Below are 27185 nucleotides of genomic sequence, written 5' to 3'. Positions count from 1 at the left end.
TGAGTTTTTTATAATTTTCTTCAAAAACAATGAAATGCGAAAAACTCGTGAAAAAATTAGAAAAAACAAAAAAGATTTGAAATTATTAAAGATAATAATGAATGATTTATGGTCCAGTAGCTAAAGACTGACAGAAAAAGAGAGTCGATTCAAAACGAGCAAAACAAATGATCAAAAATAAATTAAAAATTCTCAAGATCTTCATCAAATACAAAAATTGACAAAAAATTTTTTATTGAATGAACATTTAATACGTGCTCAAACCTGGTGCAATATGCTTTTTTTGTTTTTAGTTTTTATTTAGTGAGATACACCAATAAAAAAATGTACGGATTAAAAAAAATGTCCGGATAAAAAACCACCCTTTATCGATTTTTAAAGAAATACTCAGAAACTGACAGGTTTGCTTTTTTTTCAGAACTCTTTTGTTATTTTAATTAAATTTTTCGATTTTTAAATTATTTTTCTTTTTTTTTCAATCATTGAATCTTGAATAGTGATAAAATTAGTTTATTCTTGGTTGTCCGATGTAATTTGGTTAAATCCAAGGTGAATGGGAACAAAACGTACTATTCAAAAAATAACACAAAGAAAGTTTTATTTCTCAAAAAAAACAACACCAAATGAATACAAAGCAATCTATAAAATTGAAATATTCATTTTCGACTCAAAATTCAAGTGATAAATAATCGCCTATCACATTGAAATATCTTTGATCAAACCCTAATAATATTATTTCACAAAATTTCTTATGAAGTTATAGAGAGGCTATTGGTTTCAATGAGTTCACAACGAGTGAATTAGGGTATAATATAAATAAAAATATGAACCTAAATTATTGAATAGGGTTTCATTTATCAAAAAAGATAAAAAAACATGTGTTCTGTTGATTAAGAATTTCAAAAATGAGTCTCCAATTCAATTATTCGAATAAGACGAAATTTACCAGTGAAAATGTCCCACATGGACTTATAACTTATTATGATAACGAACATTTAAGATTTAAAAAGCATTTTGAACAGTACGTTTTGTTCCCACTTACCAAATCCAAATTGAGGACAAGACAGAATCCATCCTGTTATTGCTTTTATTAAACGATAATTGCAATAACTTGCAAGCTTTGTGTCCAGATTCAGTTTCCCAGGAGAATAAACAAAATTTTCATATTTTTTCATGCATTTTTTTTCTTTACAAACTATTTGGAAATAATTTGAATTCTTAAATTTAAGAAAGGATTCAAACCGGAAATTAAACCTGAGTGACGTACTGACTTTTGACGTGATGTTTTTGATTTTTGACGGACGTGACAAAAAAATTCACGTCAGTAAAAAAATTCAATAAAAAATAAAAGTTTGTTTCTTATTTGTGAAATAATTTCAAAATTTTAACTAATTTTTATTCAAAAACCAATAATGAAAAAAAAAATATATATTTATGAAAGAAAAATTTCGATTAATAATATTTTTGGTGACGCGATCATAAATATCGGAATTTTGATAAGTCACTGAAGTCATCTCGTCACTGACGTCACATGAAGTCAGCAATGTGACATAGTAAGATAAAGATGTGGGAAGACAAAATGTCTCGTTTTGAAACGATTTTGAACAAACTTTAAAATTGAATTGATTTTTTCCATAACATTTCTTATATTCTTGTTGAAAATCTCATTTAACAAAGAAAATAGCAAAAGTGAATCCATAAAAACGACAATTTTGTGCAAATTATCGCATCATATGAATATGCATATATTGTGATATGAAATATTGATTTGGTATTAACTGTATCACAATTCATTTAAAATGAAATTTTCTAAATTGTTTTTGATAATAATTGAAAGACTTTAATTGGACGCTAAAGAAGAATAACTATTTGACAATTTTATTTATCAATGCTATCAAAGAGTTGTTGCAATTAGCACTATATTTAAAGAAAAGTTATTAAATGAAAATTGTTTTTGCGAGAATTCCTTTCACTTTGAAAATAAGAAAATCCACTTTCCTTTTATGGCGCACAAGGAAAGGACAGCCATTTTGTGAAATATCTGTATGATTTATTCCAAAGTGAATTATGATCACAATTTTGATAATAACTAATGAATAGACTTATAGACTTTTCTCATGAGATGTTAAACTGTTGAAGATCTTCATATTCAAAAAACCACAATTTTTTTTACCACGGAATATTTTAAGTTATATATTTCAATATCCTTTCACAACTTTTCAAAAATTACAATTTTATCATCTCATCATATTTTCCTCAATAACACTGGGCGCAGCAGTTATAGCATCAGAAAAGCAGTTCTAAGTTAAGGGAGAATCAGATAAATCAAATGGCGCTAGAAAAACAGTTGCTTTTATCCTGAGCTGTTTCTCTATAATTTTCTTTTTGCATAGACAAATGGCAGCATAATTGTATCGATGTGCTCAAGTTTAAGCAAAATAATCACTACGATAATTTTGGCGCACTCAGGAACTCGATGCTATAAGAAGCTTATCAACTTATAAAAGTAGACAGTTGCACAAGAACAGCAGCAACTCAGCAAAATTGTGTGTAAAAACCACTCACTTTTTTTTCTGCATTAACGAATTTTTTTCATTTTGTGGTGACTTAGCTTGCCTTATAACTGTTTATGCACTTCATGATAAATGCACCTGAAGTTTTTCCATTTATCTTTTCACTCAGTCATTTTCATTCTTTCACTTTCCCAACTCCTTTTCTGAAATTATCCTATTGATTAAAGGCTATTAAGAATGGATAGAACACGAAAGCAACGGAAGAGCAGGAGATACTTTTAAAGAATATATCATCTGACCATTATTAATCGGAATATGTGTTGCTTAAAAACAATGTGAATGAATTGGCAGAAGGGGATTTCAGCGAAAATCGTGCGGCAAGGTTTATCCTCTCTGAGAAATAATAAGGAAGACACAAATGCAAATGATTATGTGATTTGAAAAAAATTGAAGATGCAGAGGATAAAGAAGATACAACAAAATTGACGACAAACAAAAGAAAACGTGTATTTTTTTAAACAGAAAAATATTGATAGATAAAGGAATGTGAAATGTCAATATTTTTTCTTATCCAAAATTTTCAAGCATTTGTCGAAATCACCTTTTCTATTGTAATTGATCTTTAACTTGTTTATTTTTCTTGATATCATTTTGATCCGTTCTTCTTTTCCCTTTTTTTGTTGATTTATTCCATTTCGAAATGATGAAAAAACATAAATAACAATTATGAATTAAAAAATGATATGTTTCTCATTTGCTCAAACATTCACAAAGAAAGCATGAAATATCAAATTATAATTCATAATAACATTCTTTGTTAAAATGATCAAATGATTGATAAAAGCATATGATGGCATCTCCGTAACCTTCTTCTTTCAACTTTTCAAAATTTCATTTTTTTAGTTGTCTTTCTTTTCACTTCTTTCACATCATTCATGCTCTTTCCTTGATCTTTTTGAAATTACTAAAAAGAATATTAGAAAATGACACACGCCTTCGTTTTCCATAGTAGGAAGCTGAATTTCTTTCACAGGCAGATAGAAAGCTCCTGCTTCCAGCAAAATATCAATATTAATAAACTCATTTCTCCACATCACCGTATGTCACAAATAAAACTTTCAAATATTAACTTTTCATTTTCAATTTTCTCCCTGTACAACCGTTCAAGACGAAGTGCCAATTCAACATGTTCTTCGTCAAACAATTGACACTTTCCAAAATAAAGTGGCAATAGCAAATTCCATCTTAATGAAATGCCTTCAATTTCTGTTTCCTTCAGTTTCTCTTCCTTTTTCTTTCCCTTCTCAAATTATGCAAGCTCTTAAAATTTTCTGCTGCCTTTCTCATTCAAATGAAATCAACCACCAAAACTTCTTCTAAATCTTCACCATATATATAACTGTCTTTTTAAAAATTTCCAAGCAGACTGATAAGAAAGACGAGTTAGGCTTATTGACTAATGATGAAATTTGATAATTTCTGTGATCCCTTTCAAATAGGTCAATTTCAATTCCACAAATAAAACTACAATTAAATTAAATAGTCAAAAAAAACATTAATCAACTCACGCTCGACGAATATTTTGTTAAAAGCAGACAATACTATTTCCACCTTCTTTTTTGTTTTTTCGTTTTTCTCTTGACTCGAGATAGCTTTCAGAAGGCAAGGAACGCACGAAGAATGTGTTTCCTGGATTTTTAATGCTCGTTAAAACAAAGTTTTCACAAAGTTCTATCAGATGATTTTCGTTCTGTTCTTTTTTCAAAATATCATTGTCATCAATTAGCATATCTTTCATTTTTTGCTCAACAATGCTTCTTCAAAAGAATTACATAAAAAACATTTCAATTCCTTGCTTCAATCCATGTGCATCAATAAAACAACTGCATTTTCTATCAAAAACTTCCTTTCTTCGCATTATCTTCCAAATTCATTGAAAAGAACTTATGAAAAAATTGATTTGAATTCTTCTTTATCTATCTCAACAAATGTTCTTTTCATTTCCACAACTTTCTGTTTCTGCTCTTCCTCGTCGTTGAGTTCTAATTATGAAGAGATTTCCACTGATATAAATGATTTAATCAAGAATTCCAACCAAGAGTATTTGCATACAATAAAAAGTGTCGAATTTCTATATATGTCTAATTCTTCTTTGAAATATGATATTCCAACATCACATTTTGTATTTCATGTTGAATAAGCTAATACGTTGATAGAAGAAATATTCCAATGATTTAACTCAAATGCTTCGTGATTATGTCTTTGTCTGTGCACTTATTTTGAACATATACATCATTAACAATGCAATTTCAACGTATAATCATGAAACATTAAACATGTGACTTCGTAATGGGTCTTCATGAATAAATTATAATCGTTATTTTTATTTAAAAAAAATAAAAAAAATAAAATAAAATAAAATAAAATAAAATAAAATAAAATAAAATATTGCACCTATTGTTTGTTAAAAATAATAAAAAAAAAAATCAACTTTTGGAAAGAAAGAAAAAAAAAAAAAAAAAAACCACTGACATGAAAATAATTCACTGACGGACGTGATGACAAATTTGACGATGCGTCACTCTGGTTTACCGGAAATATTCTGAAAAATTGTTGAATGTGGATAAATAATCAAAAATGTTGGGTGGAACAAAATTCCAAAAGCAAAAAATTTTGTCCCATATAAATACATATAAATTAAAGAAATTTGAAATGATGAAATATTCATGAACGTCAAGAAGAAATCATAAATTACAGTTTGAAAAACTCTTTTATTATTAATCATCATTCGCGAACTCTTTCATTGCCTTTCTTCTAATTTCTTAAATGATTTTTTTTCCAAGATAAAAGCAATCGCTCTATTCCAGTAAATGATGTGAAATGGAAATGAAATGGCAATGAAATGGAAATGAATGAATATATATTGCTCTTCATCTGCAACACGCAATTTCATGTTAATGAAAATTGCAATTACTTGAAAGAAAATAAAACTCATTTAATAAAGCTACAAAATTGAAAATACAAAAACAAATGCGAATCTTAGAAATCTTGTAAAGGATGTCAAAATAATAATAATAATAATAATAAAACAAAAGCTGAAATTCAAAAACGGATGTTTGGAAACACGTCCAAATTCCTATTAAAATAAATAAATAAAAAAATAAAAAATTTCTCAAGAAAGAAATAAAATCAACCAACGTTATGCATTTGGTCAAATGCATGACAAAGATTTTCATAAAAATACACAATGAAATGTTGATTCATTTGAAGTAAGAAAACGGATTTAATATCGAAAAGACACTCATTAGTGATTGTTTGGGTTTATCAATCTTCATCCATTCCGGTGGTTCTGTCTTCACATTCTCAATCCATATCTTCGCCATTGTGATTCCGTCTTTAATGCAAAGTGTGATGTTATGTCTCATCCATTCTGGCGGCTCTGTTTTAACATATCTTATCCAGTGCATGGCCATTGTCCATCCGTCTTTATCGCCAAGTGTGATGTCATGCCTCATCCATTCTGGTGGCTCTGTTTGAACAAATTGAATCCAATACATGGCCATTGTTATTCCGTATTTATTGCCAAGTGTGATATCGTGTCTCATCCATTCTGGTGGTTCTGTCTGGACATTTGCAATCCATATCATCGCCATTGTTGATTTAAAATTGTTGCCAAGTGTGATGTCATGTCTCATCCACTCCGGCGGCTCTTTTTTCACGCTCCCAATCCACATCATCGCCATTGTCCATCCGTCTTTATTGCCAAGTGTGATGTTATGTCTCATCCATTCTGGTGGCTCTGTCTTGACAAACTGAATCCACGTCATCGCCATTGTTACTCCGCCTTTATTTCCAAGTGAAATGTCATGTCTCATCCATTCTGGTGGCTCTGTTTGGACTTCTTGAATCCACATCATCGCCATTGTCCATCCGTCTTTATTGCCAAGAGTGATGCCATGTCTCATCCATTCTGGTGGATCTGTCTTCACAACAGCTATCCAATGCATCGCCATTGTCCATCCGTCTTTATAGCCAAGTGTGATGTCATGCCTCATCCATTCTGGCGGCTCTGTTTTAACATATCTTATCCAGTGCATGGCCATTGTGAATCCGTCTTTATCGCCAAGTGTGATGTCATGTCTCATCCATTCTGGTGGTTCTGTTTGAACAAATTCAATCCATATCATGGACATTGTCCATCCGTCTTTATTGCAAAGTGTGATGTCGTGCCTCATCCATTCTGGTGGATTTTTCTTGACAAACTGAATCCACCACATCGCCATTGTCCATCCGTCTTTATCGCCAAGTGTGATGTCATGCCTCATCCATTCTGGTGGTTCTGTTTGAACAAATTGAATCCAATACATGGCCATTGTTATTCCGTATTTATTGCCAAGTGTGATGTCATGCCTCATCCATTCTGGAGGTTCTGTTTGAACAAATTGAATCCAATACATGGCCATTGTTATTCCGTATTTATTGCCAAGTGTGATGTCATGCCTCATCCATTCTGGTGGTTCTGTTTGAACAAATTGAATCCATATCATCGCAGTTGTGTCTCCATTTTTATTGCCAAGTGTGATGTCATGTCTCATCCACTCTGAAGGTTCTGATTTTATATGACTAACCCACTTCATTGCCATTGTCCATCCGTTCTTATTGCAAAGCTTATAGTCATGCCTCATCCACTCTGGAGGTTCTGTTTTAACGTGACAGACCCACAGTATGGCCATCGTCCATCCGTTCTGATCGCAAAGCGTATTTTCATGTCTCATCCACAGCGGTGGTTCTGCTTTCTTATCGATAATCCACCTCATAGCATTTGTTCTTCCTTTTTCATCAACAACTGCATTATCATAAATCATCCACTTTGGAGGTTCTGACTCAATAAATATTTTCCACAGCATGAGCATCGTCCACCCATTTTTGTCGCAAACGGTTTTATCGTGCCTCATCCACAATGGCGGCTCTGTTTTAACATATCTTATCCAGTGCATGGCCATCGTCCATCCCTCGTTGTCGTAAAATTCAGCTTCGTGCCTCATCCATTCTGGTGGTTCTGTCTGGACATTTGCAATCCATATCATCGCCATTGTTGATTCAAAACTGTTGCGAAGTGTGATGTCATGTCTCATCCACTCCGGCGGCTCTTTTTTCACGCTCTCAATCCAGAACATGGCCATTGTCAATCCATCCTTATCAGCAAGTGTGATGTCATGTCTCATTTTTTTCGGAGGTTCTGTTTGTACATATTGAATCCAAAACATTGCCAATGTCCTTTTTGTTTCGTCACAAATTTTAACATTATGCTGCATCCATTTCGGAGGTTCTTTTTTAATGCTTACAATCCAAAACATTGACATCGTCCATCCTTTCTTATTGCCAAGCGTTATTTCATGCCTCATCCACTCCGGTGGCTCTGTCTTTACGCAGCTGATCCAGTACATGGCCATTGTGGTCCCATTCTCATCCCCAAGAGTGGCTTCATGCCTAATCCATTTTGGCGGGTTTGTTTTCTTCTCTATAATCCAATTCATTGCCATTGTTCTCCCGTCTTTATCGCCAAGTGAAATGTCATGCCTCATCCATTCTGGTGGCTCTGTCTTCGTATTATAAATCCACTTCATTGCCATTGTTTTCCCATCCTTATCTCCAATCTTTGTATCATGCCTCATCCACAGCGGCGGAACCGTTTTTGCATATTGAATCCAAAGCATTGCCATTGTTATTCCGTATTTATTGCCAAGAAATGCATCATGTCTCATCCATTCTGGAGGTTTTGATCTTCTCTCTTCTATCCAGTGCATGGCCATTGTCCTTCCATCATTATCACCAAGTGTTATGTCGTGCCTCATCCACAGCGGCGGCTCTCTTCCAACAAATCTTATCCAGTGCATCGCCATCGTCCACCCGTCTTTGTCCCCAAGCGTTATATCGTGCCGTATGTGCGCTGGAGGCTCTGTTTTCTTTTTCATGATCCAGTTCATCGCCGCTGTCCTTCCATCTTTATCCTTGGCGGTTGGATCGGATTTCGCTTTGTCAATCACTTCTTTTTCGTGTTCTCGTTTAAAACTCATTGCCTCTATGCCCCTGCAGCTCTGACTCGTCGGCTGGATTCAGAAACAGCGTTTGTGGTCGATTCGAAAAAACCGGCAGATCAGACTCGCTAATATGGCTTCTTGATCATTCTGATCAAAAAACAACCCACAATCGTTTGATTCATATCTTTTTATTTCGTTTTGCTGTTTTTTGTGAACAGCTTTTTGGTTATCGAATATATTTGCTGGCGTCCATTGGCTGAAATGAGGAAATACTTTATTTATGAAAAAATAATTGTTTTGAATGATGGCAAACAAGATATATTTGAGAACTTAATGCCACTTTCTCATATTTCCCACAAAAATACTGGGAACTATTGTTTCTCTGTTCAATGCAAGCATGCGTAATCATTCAAGAAAATTGTCTTTCAAAGTTTGTTTTTGGATGTATTTTTTTCAGTTTCTGCATTTGATAATTTGAATTGCACTCATGTTCCTGCAAATAGAATATTTTTTGGAGAAAACGGAATTACACCTACGGGCATGCAATCGTGATTGTTATTTGGAGGATACCTTTTCATACGTCCTGGGGCATACTTTTCAATTTTGTTTGCATCAAAGTGGAAAAAGCAGAACGGAGCAAATAGAATTTGGAAAAGCCTATACTTCTTTTTTTTCTATCTTGGCAAGCATTTTATTTGTCTGCGGCCTTGCTCTTTTGTATGATTTGACGCAACTGAATAATCGTGATTCGAGTATAATGGAGCCGAGTGGAACAGGGGAATGAGATATGAACATGATAAACACATCTTTTGGAAGTGGGCAGACTAAAAACGCAGCATTTTCCGCAGGGCAGATAAATGTTCAGAATGAGTCGTTACAGATGGGGAAAATGTGAACTGGGCAAAGTCTATCTCAGCCACTTATTAATTTTTGTTGTTTTCAACAAGCACAGTTGTCTTATCACTTTCAGAATGTGCATTTGATGGAATAGAAAGAACAACCAGCAGAGCAGCTGACATCTTGTTTTCCAATGATGAAGGCAAACATCGACATGAATTCTTGCTCATTTTCTGGATGCGGAAGCACAACATCAGCCAACAGAGGGTAGATGATGCAATGTGTTGGGAATGAAAATGAAATTAGTGTGAAATGCGGATCTTTTGATGAGTGCTTTTGTTCAACATTGTACGGACTGTGAGGAGGAATCCTTATTCAGCTGATGAATGAAAATCCAGATTTCATGATATCTTCAACCTTTGGAGCAAACATAGCCAAATGGAGCAGAAGCATCTTTGCCACTTCAACAAATCAGGAAGTGACTGCGAAATCACGAATAATTACAAATGTTCCTTTATCACCGGATTATGCTGACAAAGTGCGATGAAGTGACAACAGAAACACCAGCATCTCCATTCCTCTGTGCATCTATCCTATTCCCAGTCCAGATGAAATATTTTTGTGAGAAATTGCGAAGCATCTGTTCGTTATCATTGTGGAATAGTCAAGTCCCCATGTTTGACTTTGAAGCATCTGCTCACTTAATATGCAAGGGCAAAGACAACTGCAGCGAATGGAATGGATTTTTTTTTTGTGAGAAATGAAAGGACAGTTGCAAAAAGAGGTGGAATGAAAGTGAAGAGAGTTGCAAGAACAGCGAGAGGTCTGTGAGTGCCAAGGAGGATGTGTCGAATGGTCTGATGATCAGACGATGTGAAGAAACAGAAATAAGGAACCTGATTTATTCTGTTCTGGCTTCTGTGTCGACATGCTTTGGCTTTATTTCATCTTCGCCTTTGGTGACTCTGTCAGAATGCTCTCTTTCCCTTGCAACGTCCTTCATCGAAGTTGGCATCATTGCTCTTGTCTGCTGAAACCTGGATGGTACTGATAGGGTTTATTTATTCTCTGGTTCTTCAATTGTTTTGGGTGGATGTCTATTGGCCTCATTGCCTGGAAGCAGCACAGAAAGCAGAATTGAAGGGGATTTTATTGAATGGAGTTTGGGCAGCTTGCACATCAGGATCAATTGAAGAGGAGGAAAGGGCCTGGATTGGAATTGATTGGAACTGCATTTCCTTTTGCAAAGCCTGCAAGAATGGCATCAGCACGCCTTGACTCCACAGCTGCAGGAAAGATAAGAGGAACAATTCGATATGGCACATCAAATATTTGTGAGAGAGAAGAGAGAGAGAGAGAGATGTTAAAATGGCTGAGTTGTTGAATACACACTTGAAAGTGGGTGGTCATTTGGATTTGGGGAATGGGAAAGTTTGTTCACGAAAGTGTAAGGGAGGGACGGAGGAAAGGGGATTGTGGGAGCAGATGAAAAGCAGTTCGACAGAAGCATCATCAAAGGACGAATTGGAATATGAGCAGCCTTCAACACAAATGTCACTGTTGTTGTCTTCGCATCTGTTTTCAATTCCTTTGTGATTCTTTGTGTGAATGGAATTGGCTCAGCTCTGCTTGAAATGAGCACAGAAGCGATTGGTTGGCGTTGAACATTCATTGCAACAGCCTTTGGAGCAGAAGGAGCAGTCTGAGCTGGGATGACAGCAGGCTCCTCAAACACAAAAAGCCTCACGAACTGAATGAAGAGGGATTGTGTCTGCTTGGCCAAATCGGTTGATCTGGATCAGAAGTCGAGCTTGATGCTGTTTTCCTGGCAGTTGGAAAAGAATAGGTTGCATGGCACACCCGATTGCTGTTGATGATAGAATGAGCATTGGAGAGAGAGAGAAAGATAGAGAAAAAGAGAAAGTTAGAAAGGGAAACCGACACAAATGATGATGATGAACAATTCAACGGAGGACTGATGTGTGTGGATGAAGAAATGTCAAAGTTGATTCAAAATCAGTGTGAAAAGTCACAACAAAAGGAGAAAGAAGCAAAAGAAGAGAGAAGAAGAGAGAAGAAGAAGAGAGATATGAAGAGAAAGAAAGAGAAAATAAAAATTCTTAATAAGAAATATCATCTTCTTTCATGGAGTGATTCTGCTTCTTAACTTATCGGATCAATTTCTATGGATATATTTATCTCGTTTCCAGACAGCTCATTTCTTTCTTACACTTCCACTTCTTCTCCTTTCTCTTCTTCATCTTCATCTTCTTCCTTTTCTTCCTTTTCTTCTTCTTCTACGACTACTCAATTACCAAGTTCTAATAAATTTCATTTCTTTTGAGTTGTGAGGTTGACAATTGCATTTTCTCTTTTCTCAAACGCCGAATCGGATTTCTTTGAAATAACATTGTTTCTTTGATGAATTTTGGTTTTTTGTTCTTCTTCAATTCCTGAAACAACCTTATTTCCTCCTCTTTCCTCTTTATCTCCTCTTCCTTGTATTACAGCTCATGGATTATATCCTGTTGGTATTTCCTTTGCCCAACTTTTTCATATTCTTCTTTTTGCCTCTTTATTTTTCCATTCTCGTATCTTGTAATGAATTCCTGCTTATGGGCTTGAAGGATTTTTCTGTTTATTAAAGTTTGTTAATTTTTCATTGCTTTCTATCCTTCTCTGACAACAGTTTTCTCGAAAGCATCTTTCATAACTTCAACTGGTTACTCAATAATCGCTGAGTTATCCATCATCTTCTCCTCATCTATCTTTCCTTCCTGGACGTAGCCTCGTTAGCCCTTTTCCCAAAGCTTCGTATCTTCCTTATGAAGCTCTATGACTATCTCCTGCTCTCTGTTAAACACTAACCAGTAAATCTTTGAAGAGAATGGAAGGAGGGGGAATGGGAAAAAACTAATTTTTATCGTGCAATTGGTTCTGGGTGCTACTGCTTCATCAGCTCCTGATTCCACATCTGATGCACTTCTCTCATCCACTTGATATTAGTGAATGCATACCGATTTTTTCTCTTTGGCAAATTTCTCGCACTCTTATTTTCCTTCTCTTTTACCCCTCGATGCGTCTTCTTTTGCAATTTCAACTCCAATTCCATTCGCTTTATAAATATTTTGAACAGACACTTAAAGAGAAATTGTGACTCTTTATTTGATGTTGGAATGGTCATCACAAACATCGAAGAGCTTTCCTTCATCCTCTCAGTTATTTTGCCTTCACTGCTCTTGTGTCTGACACAAATTGTCATGTAATCCTGGTTCAATTGTCCTGCTCCTTATTCGGGATTTCTTTTGCTGTGCTCCTGCTTCAATGAAAAATACTTTATGTGATTTATTGATTCAATGTGAAAGCGGCAATTGTGGAAGCTTCAGATAATTCGGTTCAAGTGATGGCTTAGCGATTGAGAGAAAACCGCTTCAGAACGCGCAGTGCATCCACTTGCATGCTATTGTTGTGATGAAAGCGTATTTTGACGATGACTGACAACAACTGGAGTCACAAAAAGAAATCAGGAATAAGTGTTGAATTCACGTGATGATGAAGAGGAAGACGAAGATTCCAGTGAAAATGGGAAAAAACAAAAAGGAGTAATAAAGAATAAGAGGATGTTGATGCAGTTGACAATTGAGAAGGAGGAAAGGACGAAAAAGAATATGTTTAACAAAAAGAAAAGAAGAAGAAGAAGAAGGAGATGAAAAAGATGACATTCACTGTGAAGAAAGTGAAGAAAAGATTTGACAGGAAATGTGTAATCAATCGAATGATGTTTCTGAAGAAGATGATGAAAAGGCTTCATGTGATGCTGTCATTGAGATAAAATATTGAATATGATAAGTGAATTTCATATTGATAAGAAAAACATAATCACAAAAAATTCACAAACAGATTGAGCCATACCAATTGAATTGGATATCCATCGTTCTTTGACTGCTCTTGAGTGGTTGCATCCTCTTTCACCTCAGAAACTGAAAATGCAAATTTTTCCAAATTCCTCTTCTTCATCTTCTTACGATCATACACATCAGAATCCGTTCATTTCCTTCATTCTCTCGTCCTCTCATCATTTTTTCTCTTCCAATTCACATGCGTTCCCACCTGTTTCACTTCTTTTGAATCTTCTCTTCCAAAACACAGCTCGTTTACTCTAACTTCCTCCATCTCTGCGCTTCAACAATCTCTTCATCATTTTCTCCAAAACTCATCCATTAACAATTCCCCTTTAATTGCGTTGCTTTTGATCGGACCTGATGTTTCCTGCTTCTTCCTTCAAATATCACTCGCTGTCTGTTTCCTATTCAATACAAATACATTTCAAAAAAAAAAAAATAAAATAAAAATAAAAAATTGAAAAAAAAAATAAGACACACTTGAATGTTGTGTGAAAATGACTCTCGCGGCAAACGCATTTCAACTTATTTTTGAGTCTCTTCCCTTTCCTTCTTTATCCAACATAGCTTTGAGAAGGCAAGGCACACAAATCAACAGTATTTCCCTGTAAGGTTCCCATTCAGAATTGTGGTTCTCGTTCCATTATCCTTCAGAAGCACTCTATCCTTTTCTTATTCGTTCTTCTTTTCATCAAAATTCTTTTTCTTGTAGCTTTTCCTCAGTGAAGAACGATATAAAAAAAAATCATCCTTCAAGACCTTTGGCTCTTTGGAATATCCCCCCAAAAGCTCCAATACCAAAATCCCAACCCCAACCTCAATCTCTTTTCATCCACCTTTTTCTCGACTATCTTTTCAACAACCCACTCCACAAATCGCGCCAGTCTCTTCAAATCTCACATCTTCTCGTATTCCATCCATTTCTTTGCTTTCCCCTTTTTGCACAGCATTCCTCAAATTGTTCAATCGCCCAAGCCCCTTTCAAAAGTCAATAAAAAATATATTTATTTCATAATAATAAAAAAAAAGAACAGATAAAATCGCCTGAATAGTGATTCAGTAATGCCCTGTGCACACCATAAAACATTTGTTGCTGGTCCTGCTGCATTCGGCAAAATCAAAGAGAAGCAACATATTGATTCCTTTTCTGAATGTTGGAGGAACATTTGCTTAAAAAGAGTCACAAATATCGATTTAAATACCTGAACATGCACAATCATTAACTTATTCCTCTGCATCGTTTGTTGTCTTTTGCCTCAAGACAGGTAAGACGAAGGGCAACAAAACATTCATTTATTGTTTGGTTTATTAATAAGGGTGACAAACATATAATTTTATAAGTGAAGATCTTCGATTGATGATTTGCTGCAGCCAGAGCATGTTTGAGTGCTAAGACCTGCAGTCGCAGATGTATCCATGCGAGTTATAGCACAGCAGAAGAGCAGGGATTTTGTCTACAGATGGAGGAGCGAGTGGCTTTTTGCATCGATTTCTTGCGAAAAGTGATAAGTGGGAGAAATTGCATGAAATGTGAACTTGGTTGTATATTACAAAACATATGAGGTAACATCGGCTGTGATATTTTGAATGAAAAATTACTCAAGCAAGATTCAAAAAAAGCGAGTTGAATTTCAGAAAGATTGAATTGAACACCTTGTTCATTTCGAGGGAAATGTTTTGCACTTGGCTTATCTTTTGTTCAGGACTTGCTTTATATGGCTTTTGGGGGGAAGATTTTCTTTGTGGAAAAGGAAAGGGAATTGGGTGTTGGACAATGGAGGAAACGAGTTGAACGAAGCACTCAGCAGGCCTTTACAACTATCGCATTGCCATTTTGCGCGAAGATCGTTGGAAAGCTATCAACAAAAACACAACGTTGAAGAAATCTTTGAAGAGGAGTGCATTTGGAGAATATCAATTTTCACATGACTTCATTATCGGTTTCATAAAGGATTTTCTGCTTTCGATGATGATCTTTACCAACCATTTGTTATCCAGTTGTCTATTTTTTGATGTGAAGGTGAGATTCAATTTTGGAGAGCAAAAAAGCCAGCTAGGCTGATAATTACAAATCCATTGGAGATGGGAAAATAATTCAAGATAAAAAAGATGGTTTGATTTTTTTTATTTTGTTCATTTTTCTTTTTAGATGTTCTTTGAATGAATGAAGATTGGTCATGAACAGGAATGCCATTGAAAGAAAAGCCTTCTTTTCATTTCACGAAAGAACCATAAGTTTTGAGATTATCCTTGTTTGGATTGCATTCAATGATGATATTCGTGACTTCTGCCATCTATTTTGCATGTTGCATAGCCTGACAATGCTTGACATGATCTTGAAAAAGAAGAAGCAGTTTATTTGGAATTTTTGTTCGGAATGTTTTGCAGTTGCGACTCTTTTGTCGGGGCTGATGAGCTGACTGGGCATTCACATTCAGAACACATTCAGTTTTTTCTATCGCCCAACGTGACTTGGAAAAACTTCCATCTTCTATTTTTCTTCACCTTCCCCATCATTCTCAACAGTCTCGCTTCAATAAATGATGTTCATTGCCAGAATTGATTCATCTATCACATAATCATAAAATTTGTCATTTTCTTCTCTTTGCCTTTGAAATTATTGCCATTGAAATCAATTTCTTCAATCGTCAATGCTTTCTTCGATTTCGAATTCTTCTTTGCCCATTCCCTCATCAAATGTTTCGTTCGTTTGAACAACGAACACCAACGGACAAACACAATTTTCTTTTTCTGAGAGACAAAGCAGTTCAACCACTCAAAGGCAGTCGATGATTTGTGGACTGATTTCTTCATCTGTTTGTATCTCTCTCTCTTTCACATATTTTGTGATGAGGATTGTTTATATCATCCGAAATCAACTCAGCGAATGAATTATTTTTATCAATCGACATCACTCAAGAAATCATCAACATCTTTATAAAAAGGATTGGATTCATTTCGCAAATTCTCAATTTCTCCACCTTCATAACCCTTATCATCTTCATCATCATCCGCTTCTTCCTTTTTTGACCTTTTCTTCTTCTTCTTCTTCTTCTTCTTCTTCTTCTTCTTCTTCTTCTTCTTCTTTTATTTCTGCTTCTTCTTCTTCTTCTTCTTCTTCTTCTTCTTCTTCTTCTTCTTCTTCTTCTTCTTCTTCTTCTTCTTCTTCTTCTTCTTCTTCTTCTTCTTCTTCTTCTTCTTCTTTTATTTCTGCTTCTTCACCATCGCCTTTCTTTCCTCTTCCAATATCTCATCCATTCTCTTCTGAACCTCACCAGCAATCTGTATCATTCTCACCTTCTTTTTCTTTCTATTTCTCCTCCTTCTTCGTCTTCGTTTTCTTCTTCTTCTTTTTTTTTTTTTCTTTCTATCTTTCTTTCTTTATCTCTCCTCTTCTTCCTTCCTTTTTTTCTTCTTCAACGGAACAATCACAAATTTCAACACAGAATATCTAATTCACTCCAGCATCGATATTTCATTGAATCATGTTTGTGCAGTGAAGTGAGGCAGAGAATTGAACATCTTCTTTGAGTCGCTGGAGGATCTGATCTCAGAAAGAGATTGGCTGAAAAAGCTGACAGAGAACAAAGACAAAACATCAAAAGCAAAGCGTGCAAAGGAATACAAGGAATTGACTGAAAATTCGTCTCCTCGTACTTCACTGGTGCGCCATTCTCCAGTTTCTGCATCGTCTATAAAGGGAGAAGGAAGGCTCAACGAACTGAGCTATGATGTTTCAGGCACTCAATACGATTTTTTGGACTTGAATAACTGTGAAGAAAGAAAGAGGAAAAAAAAAAAGAGAGAGAAGAGAGAGGAGGGATGATTGTCCCCACAATCACGAATCATCCGAATTCACACAAAAGCAAACATATTTATCAAGCAGCAAATGCTCAAACAACAATATTTGAAATGACTTTAAATGCATCTTCTTTCTTTTCATCATCGTCAAGTTCTGCTTCTGTTTTTGCAAACCCAACAGTAACATCTTTATCGACTTCTTCTTCAGCTGCCTCTGTGAAAACTTCCTTTGACGGCAGTGAGCCATGCCTCAGTTCAATTACACAAACAATTCTTTATCCTCTCTCTTCTTCCTCTCTGCTTTCCATCTCCCGGCTCCACCCTCGTCTCTGCTGCCTCTTTCTCAACTCCCGCACTCATCAAAACACGCGCCTTCTTTTTATAACACACACACCCACCTACCCATTCACTCTGTTGTGTTCTTCTTCTTCAATCGCTCCAATTTTCCACCCATCGTTCTGCCGCTGTGTGGATGCTCCTATGTTTGAGGAGGAGTTCTTCGGGCAGCTGCTGGGAAGAAAAGAAAGAGAGGTCAATAGGAAGAAAATGAAAAATATGAACGAGAATGAACAAATGAATGAAAGAGAAAGAGAAAGAGGAAAAAGAATTGAACAAGAGAAATACTAAAAGACGGAGAAAGATGGAACTTTAATTAGAAAAGTTGATAGAATGATCCATTTGGAATCATTTGATGGAAGCAGAACATCATTTAGAGTTAAATATTTTGAAGTATAACAATTGTCTGGAAAAGTCGTTTCAGAGGAAGAGTTTTTATGTTCAATTGTTAAAAAGCAGGAAGCAGAAGCAGCAGGGGAGAATGCAATGAGGAAAAACATAAGAGGAAATGGGCAATTTATTGTCGAAGATAAAGAGGAAGAAGAGAGATAGAAAAGCGAGCTGAGCGAGCTGAATTGCAGCAATTCTGAAGCATGGAAGTCAGCTTCGTTGAAAGGCAGGCATGCTCATGACACGTATTCAGTGATTTCATCATCATTTCCTTCTTCTCTATCCTCGCAAATTCCATCTGATAACAATCATATTGTCAATGCTTTTCCTTCTAAACCTCATTCACTTTCACCTCCTTTTTCAATGTGATCTTTTCTCCTTCTTCCACCAACACCCCAACTTTCACCAATCAAATTTAGCATCCAGTTTCTTCTTCGTTATTGTGCTTTCCCGAGCCAAAATTGATGGCTAATTTAAGCCGCATCGAACGAGTTGAGTTGGAGAAAGCGATGCAACAGTAGATGGAGAAGATGCATATGAAAGACACAGAAGGAGACAAAAGAGCAGCTGGAGGAAGAGAATAAGAACTTTGAGAAAAAACGTAAAAAGCTCGAAGACTAGCAGAAGAAGGCTCTGGAGCAGGTTGAGAAGAAGAAAGATGCGTTTGTTTCATATCTGAAGAAGAAGAAGATTGAAAGAAGTGATTCATTTTTCAAAGGTTGTGCGAAGCAGAGGAAAGTGTGTATCAAGCAGAATGTTGAATCGCTTTCTTGTTGTTTGGTGGATGAAGGTTTTTCAAATTCGAGATGATCTGTATTTTGACAGGCAGGCTGTTCAATTTGGAAGCTTTGGAGATGTGTTTCACAATAAAAGCACATTTTCAGCTGCAGAAAAAGGAGAAAATGACAATTCGGAAAACTTATCCTTTTCAAAAGAACAACGAAAGAAGAAGAACAAGAAGAACAAGAAGAAAATTATGCTCCAAAAGAACAAAAACATTCGGAGCAAAAGCGAAGCGAAAATGCGAAGGCGTATTTCGATAATTAATTTGTGAGCTCATTTTGCTTCTTCTTCCACTTCTTTGCAGAAAATCATGCTGTTTGATGTATTTTTAGAAATACAAAGAAAATTTTCAAGAACAACAAACAAGCAAAAATGATAATTCTTCTTCTGCTTCGGCTTCTTCTTTAATCTCTTCTGCTAATAGAAGTGAAGCTGAAGTTTTGCTAAGCCTTCTGATTTTATTTGTTCTGTCTCATATGCTTCTGCTTCTTCTTTTTCTCTTCCTCTTCCTCTTCCTCTTCCTCTTCTTCTTCTTCTTCTTCTTCTTCTTCTTCTTCTTCTTCTTCTTCTTCTTCTTCTTATCCTTCCTCTTCCTCTTCTTCGTATTCCCTTTTTCAACTTTCTCTTCCTTATCCTCTTATTTTATCTTCATAACTCGATTCATCTTCATCTTCTCCTTCTCCTTCTACCCCTTCTTCAATTCCCCCATATCCACTTCTTATCTCTCTTTCTCTCCGAGCAAAGAATGACAGATTTCAAGGTGTGTCTTGTCATCTGTTTCTTCCTTAACACGAAAGCCTGAAAGCATCGATACGAAATGCTGAGGAGAGAGTTGATTGTTGATGCAGCGCCGAGTGAATCAACAGTTGAGGAGTCACTAAGAGGTGCCTGGAAGGATGACTCCGCCTTCTCATTTGAACGAGGCGATATTGAGTGCACTGGAGTTGGAGCAGATGAGGTTGCAGCTGGTGGTGAAAGAAAATATACAAATGGAAAGGATATTGCTGGTGTGCTGGAAGTTGTCGGCATGCACACTCCAACAGAGTTTGTCGAGCGAGATGGCAGTGAAGACGAAATGAATCATGCTGAAGAAGCTTATTGACTGATAAAACACGATGAGATGAGAATAACAACCCTGAAACCTCCGATAAGGAGATCCGTGGTGATGAGATGCTCGAGGGAGGAGCTGGAGCCATCGTCGAATAGGAGCACAGGCGAGGCGCACTGAGGGCGGAAAGGTTGTCGTGAGAGAGGAAGAGGGAGGAAGCGGGGAGAGCATGATGAGCAGGGCAGGTGAGGGGGGAGGGAATGGACAGATATGTTGAAGAGGCGAAGGGTTCCTAGGCAAGAACAAAGGAGTGTGGAGTTGAGGCGTACGAGCTGGTCAGCCGCTGAAAAGAGGAAGGAGGACACAGCTAGTTATCCGTCGAGGAGGGAGAAGAGGGAAGAGTGGGCAGATCCAGAGGGAGTTTTCTATTGAGCGGCAGATGTATAACACAGTTGTGGAGATGAATTCGCAGGGAGCAGGCAGGGAGCCGCACTGGCGGGCAGAGGAGCAGGTGTCCTGGTCGACGAATATCTGGTGGGCGCGGTAGGATGTGATGAAGGGGAGGAGGTCGACATCGAGGTTGGGGTTGGTGGGAGGAGTGGTTAGCGAAGTGGAGGTTGAAAATGAGAGGGGGAGGTGGGAACAGATGCAGCCAGCACGAATCCGCTGAGCTCATCGATGGCAAACACCACGCGCTAGAGGGTCAACTGTCTAATAGCGTCTGCCTCCCCCAAGAACACCCAGCTGCTCAATCCATGGGTCTATGCCTGGCCTCGCCGCCTCCGGCCTCGCTGCGATCTTTACACATCCCCCGTCTCCGCTCCCCTTCTCCTTACCTCCAATCATACACCCCCTGCACTCCACCACGCTGCTGCTCGCAGTGCACTTGATCTGTGAAAACATTATGCTCGCAACTTCGCCCAGGATTTCGAACTCGCACAGCACAGTATATAAAGAGCTTATTGTTATCAGCTCGAAAACCATCATCTCCACTTTCTGAAGTCATTTTTGCATCCTCAAATCAAGGTTGAAACTGAACCATGCAGGGCTGTTGAAAAATGCAAAAAAAATTATTCACATATCTGTCCAGCTTTAAAAGTGATTTTCGAAGAGGAAGAAATAGCACAGAGAAATATATTCAGAAAAATAATTGAATGGAATGTTCACCAAGCAAATTAGGCAATGCTAAAAAGAAAAACAGATGATAAAAAAGATGAGATCATAAAAGTTACGAGCTTTTTAAGTGAAAAAAGCAGAAATTCTCGTATTTATTTTCATTTATTCATTATTTCTTTGTAAATTTTTTAAAAAACTTTGATCAATTTATTAAAATAACTTCTTAAAAGTATTATTTATTTCCAAGCAAATGTCAACTACAAATTGTTGTGTATCTGATAAATATCTTGTTATACTGCTATATTTTTGCGTTAATGTTAATGTGAATTGTTAAATTTCAACGAATATTTTAAGATCTTCAATATTTATATAAAAATTTCTTTGCAACAACTTTATTTAACAGTTTTTTGCTTTAGACATTGATTGATTACGTATTGTGATTATAGTTATCATGCTTTTTGAACCAGTGAACTTTTGTTTTGTTGTGTTTATTGAATTATCGATTTTTTTGTATGATTTTTTATATTTTTTTTCAAAATATGAAATAAAAACAATTGGAAACAAATTAAAATCAACAAATAAATTATATAAACAATATATTAACGTATATTTTTGTATTATTAAACAAAAATAATTTCTTATCAACCCCACCCTTAATGAAAATTTTTTATGATCAAACGTCGGAATTTTTTAGGATATCAAAAAGAATCGCCCATATATTGTTTTAATACTGTTAAAACCGGATATAATCACGTCGGATATAATCACATTCGTTTATAGTCACATTTTTCAATGTTCCGTCATTTTTAACCTATTTTTCATTCATTTTCCATCTCATATAATCACAGGGCTGAAAATATATAATCGCATTTTTTATTATTATGGGTGATTTTTTCATTGAAAAATCGATTTTTTGATCAAAGATCTCAATTTTTCGCTTTTCAAAATTAAGTTTTAATAAGTCTGATTAAAAAGCATTAGCTTCTTAATTCTCGAGAACGAATGAAAATACAACTCCTCTTTCTATTTGGGGATAGAGCTCCGTTTTATGGGCTCAGCCGATCAATAATTATAAACAATGAGCGTACTTCAGCCTGGACTCGAGTCGAGTCTGAATTCCTTATCTCAGGATATCAGCGGACCTCCGAGCAGTGTGGGATTTACGCAATCCACCTCCAGCACATTTTCCTCATCAGCCGCGACTATTCCAACACAAAATATTGCAATGAGCCTTGAAAACGCATCAAGCCGAGAAGATCACAATGTTACAAACTTGCTCCATCCACCTTTCCAACAATCTTCAAGCTCTTCTCATCCCCAAATATTTCCAAATCCAACAACACTTGAGCAAAACCCAATCCATTCTCCACAAACGACGCAGCAGCAGAATATTCTTCAAACGATAGACACTTCGCAAGAACACCTGATGGAGAAAGACAATTATCAACCGAACTTCAAATGCATTTGTTTCTCGCTTTTCGGAGATAAAACAAAGGATTCAATATTCGAAATGCATTTTCCTGAACAAGCAGGCTCAAATTCCACAATTTACTCGAATTTCTCAGCACCTCCGTTCATTCCAGAGGCTATCCACCCAATTCAAAGAACATCAAATTGGTGCTACGACGCTCTAGAACAAAATGGATTCAAAATCGAAGAAAAATTGATATTGGCAATAAAAGCGCTTATAATTGGAAAAGATATGGTAGATAAGGGATTGGACCCAAGTGCAGTTTTGGCTGATTCTTTCTTTATGATGGTTAAAGCACTCCAGGAAGCGAGAACACAAAGGATCCAAGCAGTTTATGGGTTCAGAGCCGCAAGAACATTAAAAGAAGAAGATGGAGACCAATTGCTTTCCAAGAGGCAACTTGAAACGTTGAAGATCGCTGAGCCGAAACAAAAATTGCTTCCTCGATCGCAGGGATGGATCAGACCGTTCACAAATACATTCTCTCTTAAAAACCAGTTTTTTCGGACAAGAAGGATCCCATTTACAAGAAGAAAATTCAGTTCAAACAGCAGAAGAAGCTCCCAGAGAACCAGCAGAACTTGGAGCTCCAACCAATGGGATCCTCGAAGAAAGTTGGAGGAAGAACAAGACTCTTTCTCAAGAACTGGTCCGAAATAGGGACCAGGAGAATTATAGAGAAGGGAGCTTGTCCTGTTTGGAGAAGCAGAGAGGCACGAGACAAGCTGAAAAAGGAAGTCAAAGCAGGACATGGTTTTATTGGATCCCAGGAGCAGGAGAGGGAGTGCGAGAAGTGGATAACGGAAGCACTGGATTGTGGAATATTGAAGAGGATCAAGTTCGAAGATGCAAAAAGCCTGAGCAAACTGTTTTTCGTAAAGAAGAAGAACTGGAAATGGAGACAAATATTGGACTGCAGACCTCTGAACAAAGCCCTGAAATCAATCAAGTTCAAGCTGGAGGATCACAGAACTGTGGAAAAGTTGATGGAAAAGGGAGATTTTGCAACCTCATTGGATCTCTCTCAAGCATATTTCTTAATCCCTGTTCGCGAAGATTTCATCCCGTTTTTGGCTTTCAAATTTCATCAAGAAACAATAGCGTTTCAATGCCTTCCATTTGGAATGAAGGATGCCCCAAGAATCTTTACGAAGATCATGCGTTCAATAATAAAGCTGGTGAGAATGAAATGGAAAGTTCGTTGCATCTCTTATCTGGACGATGTCCTCTTTCTTCACAAGGACAAACAGAAGCTGGAGCAAATAACAAAGGAGGTTATGGATTGGTTCTCCCAACTTGGTCTGATGGTCAACAAGGAGAAAAGCGAACTTCAGGCAAAACAAAGATTCAACTTTCTGGGATGGAAATGGGATTCGATTCAGTCGACAGTGGCTCTGAACGAAGAGAGAATTGCCTCCATTGTTCAGAAGTGTTACATGGTACTAATAAACACAATGAAGAGGCGTCCAATCTCAGTCAAAAAATTTGCTTCAATTGTGGGACAAATAAGCGCTGCCAGATTTGTCCACACAGATGCATCATTACACATGACAAACCTTTATCAATGCCTAATGAAGAATGTCAACATCAATGGATGGAACGGACTATGTCGACTTCATTATGGAATCATTCCAGAATTGACATTCTGGATAAGCGAAGTCAGGAAGAGAAAACAAAGAACGCTTCAATCCTTTGGCTCCCCTCAGGTGACGATCACAACAGATGCCTCGCCATGGGCATGCGGAGGAAGTGTAAAGATATCAGGACAACTCAAGAAGATTTTTCACGTCCCTTTGAACAGAGTTGCTCAAAATCAAACGTCAAACTTCAGGGAATTACTTGCAGTCAAGATTGCGCTAGCAAGGTTTTCTCAGGATATCGCAAAACTGTCGGAAAGGAAGGTGTTGATATGCTCGGACAACACATCTGTAGTTTACAACATAAACAGATGGGGAGCAGGAAAGAATCTGCGACCTCTATTGAAAGAGATCAGGAAACTTGTGGAGAGTCAGGGAATCCAGGTCAAAGCAGTTCATATTGCAGGAAAAAGAAATGTGGAGGCAGATGCCCTGTCAAGACTCGAGCAGTCGGGAGATTACGAAATCAAAAATCAGGCTCTTCAGATGGCACTCAACTACCTCAGGATCAAACCGACTCTAGATGCGTTTGCCAGTGCAAAGAACAGAAAGCTGCAACGGTGGTGCGGGCCAGGCAGCAGATTATGTCAGGACGGTCTGAGCTATCCGTGGAAGGGCGAGGTGGTTCTTGCCCATCCGCCAATTCCACTGATCCTTCAGACGATGAGGAAAGCGTTGAAGGAGAGAGCGAAGATGATTCTTCTGATACCGGATTGGACGAATCAGATTTGGAGCCAGACACTTCAACTGTGGAAAAGACGATTCATGAGATGGAGATGTTCACGAATGATATTACTACCAGGGCAGGGTTTGAAGGCGAGAGGAGCAGCGCTTCCTTCAGGAGGTTACCTGGCAATAAGCTTTCCCTAGTCAAGAAGGCGGGTGAACAGTGGTTTGAGCACGGCCTACGAAAACTAAATGTTCCGGACAGCATGATAATACACATTAAAAATAGTGTTGCCACGTCAACATGGACAACATACACATTTGGATTCGCACATTTCGCAAACGCTTGGATCAAGGGGAATATGGGGGAGTTACCGTCAGATCCTGTGATTTGGGTGAGGAAGTGCTTGGACACTTTCATATGCTTAGATAATGAGGGTTTTCCTCCTCAGTGCTTAAAGCAAACAAGGTCCGCAGTGTCGCTATTCACTAGAAGTGCTTTCTCTTTCGATTTAGGAACAGTACCGATAATAAAGACATTCTTTCGATCTATCATGAGAAAGGAAAAGAAAAGAGCTCCGTACGAGGAAATATGGGATCCACAGGTCCTTTTCAATTATCTCCGAACTCTGTGGCCCAACGAGACTTTGAGCGTATACTCTCTGACATTGAAATCAATAACTCTGTGTATGTTATTCACTGCATGCAGGTTTTCAGAACTGGCGAGCATTTCAATGAACGATTCGATAATCTCTGAGAATGCAATTCATCTTTCAGTGCAATTGAAAACAAGACTCGCAAGATCGTTCATCACAGTCCCTAAACTGAAGGAGATCCAGTCAGATGTTTGTCCAGTGCGTGCGGTATTGGAACTTTGGAACCACATTAAAGTTTTGTATCCAGGAAGAGATACGTTCATAATAAACACGAGAACCGGATCAAGAATGTCAAAGGATGGTATTCGTAAACTCGCAAAGGAGGCAATGAAGCAGGCAGGAATCAACCCCTCGTTTCGGCCTCACACTATAAAGCATGCAGCTTTGTCTGCTCTCCTTGCCGCTGGAGTTCCGGAGGTTATGGTAGCACACTTTGCCAGATTGTCTCCCACAGCTCACACACCAACTAATTCTTACTTCAAAACAAACACTGCTCAAGCGATGGCCCAGGTTCTGACAGAGCACCAACCATTCCCACAAACGGGGTCTCAAATACAACCTTGGAGTGCACAAATAACTCAAGGATCTTCTTTTGCAAACATCCAAGCTCCAATCCAATCTGCAATAAACGTGTTTCCTGTTCAACATGATATGGTCCTTTCACCTCAACCACATCCTTCGCAACTGCATCAACAACAACCTCAGACGTTTAATTTTCAGCCCTCCTCTCAGTATTTTCAAAGCCTGCAACCTTCAAATTCAATTGGATTATCGCTGGCGCAACCACAAACTTTCAATTCCCCTCAACTATCTTTACAGGCAAATTGTTCCATTCCAACACAACAGCTTCCCTCTCTCACAGAACAGAGCATTGACATGGACATCGAAGAGTCGCAATCATCGCAGACCGTTGGAGAGGAGAAGGATATCAATAAGGAAAATGAGGAAGTCAAAAAAGTTGAAGATAAACTGCACAATAAGGAAAACACTTGTATAGATCAGGAAGAGGATTCGAAGCGATCATGTTCCCATTCAACTGTCAAGAAATCAAGAAATATTTGCACACGAACAGAGAGAGTGGTTACAAGAGCCTACGCAATATTAATGGAACAGGAGACACAAAACATGCCCAATTAATGATATCCCAAATAGAAAGAGGAGTTGTATTTTCATTAGTTCTCGAGAATTAAGAAGCTAATGCTTTTTAATTCGTTAGAGAACTAATTAATACACAACTCCTCTTTTCCCTCCACAAAGCGAAGCTTTTCCCACCCATGGAACTTACAGTTAATAAAACCTTTTCTTGCATTTTGAAGGTCTTCGTGTTTTGTCGTTATAAAAGAAAGATATAACTCCTCAGTGCAAATTTGCACAGCCTGTTATTGGACGCAAACTTTTTTATTCTTTTTTACTTTTTCATCACATCAGCAAACACCACAAATTTCACGTCACATTGATCGGCTGAGCCCATAAAACGGAGCTCTATCCCCAAATAGAAAGAGGAGTTATATTAATTAGTTCTCTAACGAAATAACATAATAAAACAAAAAAATTGTTATTTCTATTGAAAAATGTGTTTTTGTGAAGAATTTCCAAGAATTAAAAAATTGACCCAGAATTAATTGTTTCAAAAGTTAATTTTTATTTTTTTCTGTGTTAAGCATCATCGTGTCAAATCACAATCGGATATAGTCACAACAAGTTGTGTAAAACCCGATGTGATTATATCTTGTTTTGACTGTAAAATCGACTTCACAGAAATTTTTAACAAACTATTCATTATTGATTTTAAAATCAATTTATTAGTTGTTATTTGTGGGATACAATTATTTCCATTAATATTTGCTTTTTTGTTTCATCCATTTGAATAGACATTTTGATTTTTTGAACGTTTATTAACATTTCAACATTTCAATGAGTTGAAAAAACAAAAAGGTTAAAAGTCGTATATCTTGTATGATTTTTTGAAAGTTAATGAACATGAAAAT

The 27185-nt window shown here is 37.0% G+C and overlaps 5 protein-coding genes across 5 annotated transcripts; 3 read left to right on the top strand and 2 right to left on the bottom strand.

Annotated features, from left to right (window-relative positions):
* Positions 1–5773: 5773 nt before the first annotated feature.
* MONOS_11906 (uncharacterized protein) lies at positions 5774–8590 on the bottom strand (the record flags this gene model as incomplete). The annotated part of the gene is made up of 1 exon (XM_067864481.1): positions 5774–8590. One exon carries the CDS (start codon positions 8588–8590, stop codon positions 5774–5776), a length of 2817 nt encoding a protein of 938 aa, XP_067718915.1.
* Positions 8591–10547: 1957 nt separating this feature from the next.
* MONOS_18359 (uncharacterized protein) lies at positions 10548–10775 on the top strand (the record flags this gene model as incomplete). Its single annotated transcript, XM_067871372.1, has 1 exon — positions 10548–10775. The coding sequence occupies one exon, from the start codon at positions 10548–10550 to the stop codon at positions 10773–10775; it is 228 nt and encodes a 75-aa protein (XP_067718914.1).
* Positions 10776–19420: 8645 nt separating this feature from the next.
* Positions 19421–19705, top strand: MONOS_11905 (uncharacterized protein; the record flags this gene model as incomplete). The annotated part of the gene is made up of 1 exon (XM_067864480.1): positions 19421–19705. One exon carries the CDS (start codon positions 19421–19423, stop codon positions 19703–19705), a length of 285 nt encoding a protein of 94 aa, XP_067718913.1.
* A 657-nt stretch (positions 19706–20362) lies between these two features.
* MONOS_11904 (uncharacterized protein) lies at positions 20363–20638 on the bottom strand (the record flags this gene model as incomplete). The annotated part of the gene is made up of 1 exon (XM_067864479.1): positions 20363–20638. The coding sequence occupies one exon, from the start codon at positions 20636–20638 to the stop codon at positions 20363–20365; it is 276 nt and encodes a 91-aa protein (XP_067718912.1).
* A 3548-nt stretch (positions 20639–24186) lies between these two features.
* On the top strand, positions 24187–26334 carry MONOS_11903 (putative Phage integrase family; the record flags this gene model as incomplete). Its single annotated transcript, XM_067864478.1, has 1 exon — positions 24187–26334. The coding sequence occupies one exon, from the start codon at positions 24187–24189 to the stop codon at positions 26332–26334; it is 2148 nt and encodes a 715-aa protein (XP_067718911.1).
* Between the last annotated feature and the right edge of the window lie 851 nt (positions 26335–27185).

This window comes from Monocercomonoides exilis (assembly GCF_001643675.1).
Source record: "Monocercomonoides exilis strain PA203 chromosome Unknown scaffold69-233226, whole genome shotgun sequence".
Lineage (NCBI taxonomy): Eukaryota > Preaxostyla > Oxymonadida > Polymastigidae > Monocercomonoides > Monocercomonoides exilis.
The sequence above is the reverse complement of the archived record's forward strand: the minus strand, read 5'-3'. Positions and strand labels throughout refer to the sequence as shown.